Here is a 5,081-nt window from a genome sequence, read left to right on the forward strand (position 1 = left end):
TCACATATTAGAATCAGCAACAGGGTTGTCCATTACATATCCTTCCTGTTCCACGTCTGCGTTCTTTGATGATGATCGCATGACATTGATGCAGTAGGCGATACAAAGCAGTGATTGCGCTATGTAAATCAAGCCGAGGGTACCTGTAGACCAGCCAAAGGAAGCGTATGGTTCGATGAATCCGGACGTTATTGTCCCAATGAAGATACCGAGAGGATACGCCGCACAGTAGAGGGAAACCAATGTATTGATAACCAGGATCGGCAGCTTACCTTGATTCCTAGATTGGTAAACTTGAAACATAACCGGCAGCGCTGAGATGCAAGCCATTGGAACTGCTAACCCCAAGAAGGCAAGAGAAAGAAGTAGCTGTGTTCTGGAGGGGGTGACGAATCTGAGTAGAGGGAGAGGGCCCACAAACACGTACACCAATGGCAAGGACATACTGGACGCAATCATCATCTTACACGGACCAAACTTGTCGATGAGAAGACCTAGGAAGGGAGAAGAGACACAAATTACTGCAGTGCTGACCAAAAGTGCGGTCCCAGACCAAACCACTCCCGCATCGAATGCCTCTTTTACATAGGTGGAAAGCAAAGGCATGTGGTAGGTGATGAGGATTTGAGATGAGGCAAGGTGCCACAATGGAAAGAGCACCCAGGGATCCAAGATAGTCTTCAAGCTTGAAGGGTCTTCGCCTGTACGCCTCTTTTTGCTGTTTAGACTTGGTAGAAAGAAGGCTGGGACAGCACTTATGAGTATTAGAGAACCTGGAACCATAGCAGCAGCAATGTAACCACTAGCATCGTAGAGGACCCCGCCTAAAAAGGGTCCAAAAGCCACTGCTCCATTGAGAACAGCCTCACCTATCGATGTGACAGTGGCGACATATTCAGGATATATTGCAACATATGCTGCAAATGTTGCGACGTTGATTATACCGCCGAAAATTCCTGCTATAAATCGAACTATTAAGGCAAAAGTTTCATAGGCACTCGAATTTTTGATGAAATCAAGCATAGCAAAAAGGAAAACAGAAGTTGCAAGGCCACTAAAACAGCCCGAAAGGACGAATCTGGTTGAAAACTTGGTAATTACGATCGGGGCAATAAAAACACAGGATAGCATCAGTCCAAAAGAAGCTGCCCCAAGAATCAATCCTGTCCAGTAGGTTGAAATTTCTCTATTCTCATTATAGACCGGCAAGTAGGAGTAGGGCAGATTAAAGAAGACAAAGGTAAAGATATGGAAGATACACATTGCACCAAATAGGATCCTTTTCTTGTTTGGAGAATAACTCTTTATATCCCATTTAGGAGGGGGTGCTTCGGCTGATGTATCGGGGTCATCTATCTTTTCTTTAGTTTCGTGGCTGCAGGGTTCACCCATCCTTCTAACAGTTATACAGCTTAAGGTTATGTGTTATCATGAGTATTCATATCTACAAAATTGAAGTGCTTAATAATAATATTTGTCTAATTTTAAAAGTTTTTGTCCCTAAAATGCAAAAATAGAAACAATCATAGAGCGGGAGTTGCAAACATTTGAAAGAAATGTTATCAAAATGTTAAAGGGGTCATCGATATTTATTAGGTTATGATCGAATTTACAATAAATTGAAAATTCCTAGGGTAATTTGAGAAACAATGAAAATTTGAACTCCAAACCAACAATTTCTTTGATAACACCGAAATAATCAATATTTTTTTGACAAAAAATCTTTCCAAATTGAATTCTCAAAACACGTATGCTATCGTCACTTGTCTCAAAAATTGAATTCTGGATTTTAAATCCAGAAGAAACATGATCTAGAAAAGGCTGCAGGCAGTCCGGAATTCTTTGTTCCGCTGTAAGGCCTAACAAAAGTCACAAGACAACTGACAAATTTGTAGATCCAATTGTGCAATCGAACTTTGACGACGTTTTTAGAATATTACTGGGTTCATGTTACTTGAATAATTCATTGTCATCATGTGTGCAGGTTTTAGGCGCAAGGTATCTAACCATTTTGATTTGATCTTCATTTCATCCAATCAAAAAGTCTGTTGAAGTCTACTGGTATGTGACCTGTCTTAAATCTTATTAAGGGCCGTGCTTTAAAGATGTGTGTATTAAATTATAAGATAAGAAAATGCTGCACTCTTTGTCTGCAACTCATGCTCATGTTTACAAGTGACTGGTCACACCAGGCGAGATCTTTAAAGGTGTGACTAGGATTGGGAGATAAAATAGGGCTCACTTATTCATTTTAATTATTTTTATTCAACTTCATTGCATTGTACCTATTTGTACCATGGCCTTTCTCCCTTTCCCGAATAATCCGCATAGTGTTAAAGTACCTGAAGGCTACAGACTATAAAAATAAATACAACGTATCTGAGAAAAATGACGTTTTAAAAAATGTCTGCTTCCTGAAGGCTATCAAAAAGTGAAATGTGAGGTGGTAAATGTAAGGGAGTATTTAACACTGGTAATATTATAATATCAGGTGAGACCAGCTCTTTTTAATTTTATTAAGGGTTCGCAATTCACTCTGATCCATTTTAATTTTAACACGTTTGGTTTAGTTTATAAATAACAATATTTCAGCAATTTTTTGATACGATGAAGAATGAAATTAAGTCTAAGCGATTATAATTCGTGTATATAGGGAGTTACGCCAACATTTTTAAAGTTAACCTGATAATTTCCACACTACAAGTTTCTACCAAATGATTCAGCTTAATTCCTGCTCCCGTTCTATACAAAGTTAAACACCCTTATTTTCAGCTTCGTGAAATTAAATTATCTTCAAAAATGTACGAATAAAAACAATTAATGATGAAGTCTACTGTCTATTACTTCATAAATTAACGATACATGTACTGCAATCATTGTAGGCAGATAGTCAATTTTAAATTTAATTGTAGTGATGGTCAACAATTTAAAGAATATTATCTGACAAGATGTTGCTACAAATACAGAAACGGAAAATTCAACAGAAAGTGGTGCCATAAAAATGTTAAGGATAAATATCCCCAGGCAAAAAGAACTGGGAACTGCGAGATCCTAAAATCCACACAAAATACTAGCCTTTGAATTCGAACTACTCTATGAACAGTTTCATTGCAGGCAGGAGGTGGCAATATATTCCGATTTTTTTTACAACCAAGACGTAACAAAATGCATTTATGATGATCTTTGAAAAAGTTGACTTAAAAATCAATTTTATCGCAGAGTAGACCGAAATTTATTGAGGCCTGTTTTTATTTTTTAGATTTGTGTGCAAATTCTCAATAGATAAATCTGACTGCAATGTTACATCTGACTGTAATGTTACATCTGACTGTATAATGTAACATCTAAGTTTCGGATTACATTTACTTTACACTTTACTTAAGAGAAGAACATGAGTAGCAATTCCACCACTGCTAAATTAATTTGTGTCGTAAATACTCGAATTTAAATCACGGTGTTATGTTGAAATCGAAGAGATTGGGGGTGGAAATTCATTTAAAATGTCTAGATGAATTTAAATTTTCACCATTAGTCCTAGCTGATCATCAACAAGTCCATTTATTAATGTTAATAAATGTAGATTATAGACATCTGTAAGTGATTTATCAGCTCCAATTCCACAAGAAAATATAGCTGTTTTTCGTTTTTCATTTTTAACAGCATCCTAAGGTCACAAATACTGATAAGTAACACTTATACTAATAGTCAACAGTAACATCTGAAAATGATCCTAAAAATGTTTGGTAACAGCATAATTATTGATTAAGTTTCATAACGAAGAGCTGCATATAAGGAACTTCGCATTATCATATATTAATAAAGTCACTAAATAAGAAGTAGAGTGTAGACATCATAGTGCTATCACAGAGCTTCATTAAAATTTACTTCTCCAGAGGGAGACAATCTTCTCTTTGTAGTAGAAGATCATGTAACCGGGAATCATGAAACACGAACTGAAAATATTGGGTTTTAGCAAGGAGAAAATTATAGAGGATTTAAGAGGACGTTGATGAAGAAAGATAAACTTACAAAGCATTTAACAGGACGATGATGAAGAAATGTAAACTAACAAAGCATCTAACAGGACGTTGATGAAGAAATAGAAACTTACAAAGCATTTAACAGGACGTTGATGAAGAAATAGAAACTTACAAAGCATTTAACAGGACGATGGTGAAGAAAGAGAAACTTAAAAAGCATTTAACAGGACGATGATGAAGACGAAGACTCCAGGATACTGATCCTTCACTACCCACGTCGGGTTCGCCTCCAAAGGAAGACCCTGAATTGTTAAGAATATCATTATTACTTCTCTTTACTGATAGCATTATAATGTTGATGAAGCCCTTTCCTAGGGATTTAAATACCGGCATCAAATAGTGATACTGTCAAACCATTTTATATCAATGTCAATTATATTTTCCCCATCAGAAGATGACAAATAATTTATCAATTAACCTGGGCTTCCAAGGTGCTGTTGTCACACCCGACAAACTTATCATACAGTGGATACCCCTCAATGATGGACAGACCAATCCTGAAAGTATCAGGACTGCTATAACGAGATGACATATCACCAGCCAGCAGGCATTGAAGTAGATATTCGGTTCATATCCTATCATAGCCTTGATATCTTTGCAGAACCTGCGGAATTAATGAGCGATATTGATATTTTCACAAAGCGTGTTTTATCAAGTTACTTTCCATACCCCTACGACTTCTTTTTCCTCGACATAGTTATTTGACTCCCAACTTATTATACTCCCGAGTTTAAGCTTATAAAATCTCAGCCCTAAATCAAACCATACGTCGCAGGGTTATACAATATACATTGAGGTGAAGTAAACTTTCTAAGTTTAATCAGTCTGTAATTCAGTACTTCATGTCATTTTTAATTTCAAAATTCAAATAAACTTTACATCAATGTATTACAGTTACCTTTACAAAAGACCACAATATCTCCTATGAGGGAAAAGACATGAAATATGAAAGCTAGAAAAATATATGAAAGCTTGAAATAAGAAAAATATCGATATAGGCCGATATTTAGAACGATTCTATTTGTATTTTATATTCATTTA

At 36.2% G+C, this 5,081-nt stretch overlaps 1 protein-coding gene across 1 annotated transcript; it reads right to left on the reverse strand.

The window, feature by feature from the left end:
- LOC134821598 (uncharacterized) lies at window positions 1-1,392 on the reverse strand. Its single transcript, XM_063832299.1, has one exon. The coding sequence runs from the start codon at window positions 1,390-1,392 to the stop codon at window positions 1-3; it is 1,392 nt and encodes a 463-aa protein (XP_063688369.1).
- Window positions 1,393-5,081: the final 3,689 nt, after the last annotated feature.

The sequence above is a fragment of the Bolinopsis microptera genome, chromosome 10 (genome assembly GCF_026151205.1).
Source record: "Bolinopsis microptera isolate Bmic1 chromosome 10, MBARI_Bmic_1.0, whole genome shotgun sequence".
Lineage (NCBI taxonomy): Eukaryota > Metazoa > Ctenophora > Tentaculata > Lobata > Bolinopsidae > Bolinopsis > Bolinopsis microptera.

Excerpts from the sequence above, each read along its gene's own strand:
- LOC134821598 (XM_063832299.1), bottom strand. The coding sequence starts at position 1,392 with ATGGGTGAACCCTGCAGCCACGAAACTAAAGAAAAGATAGATGACCCC.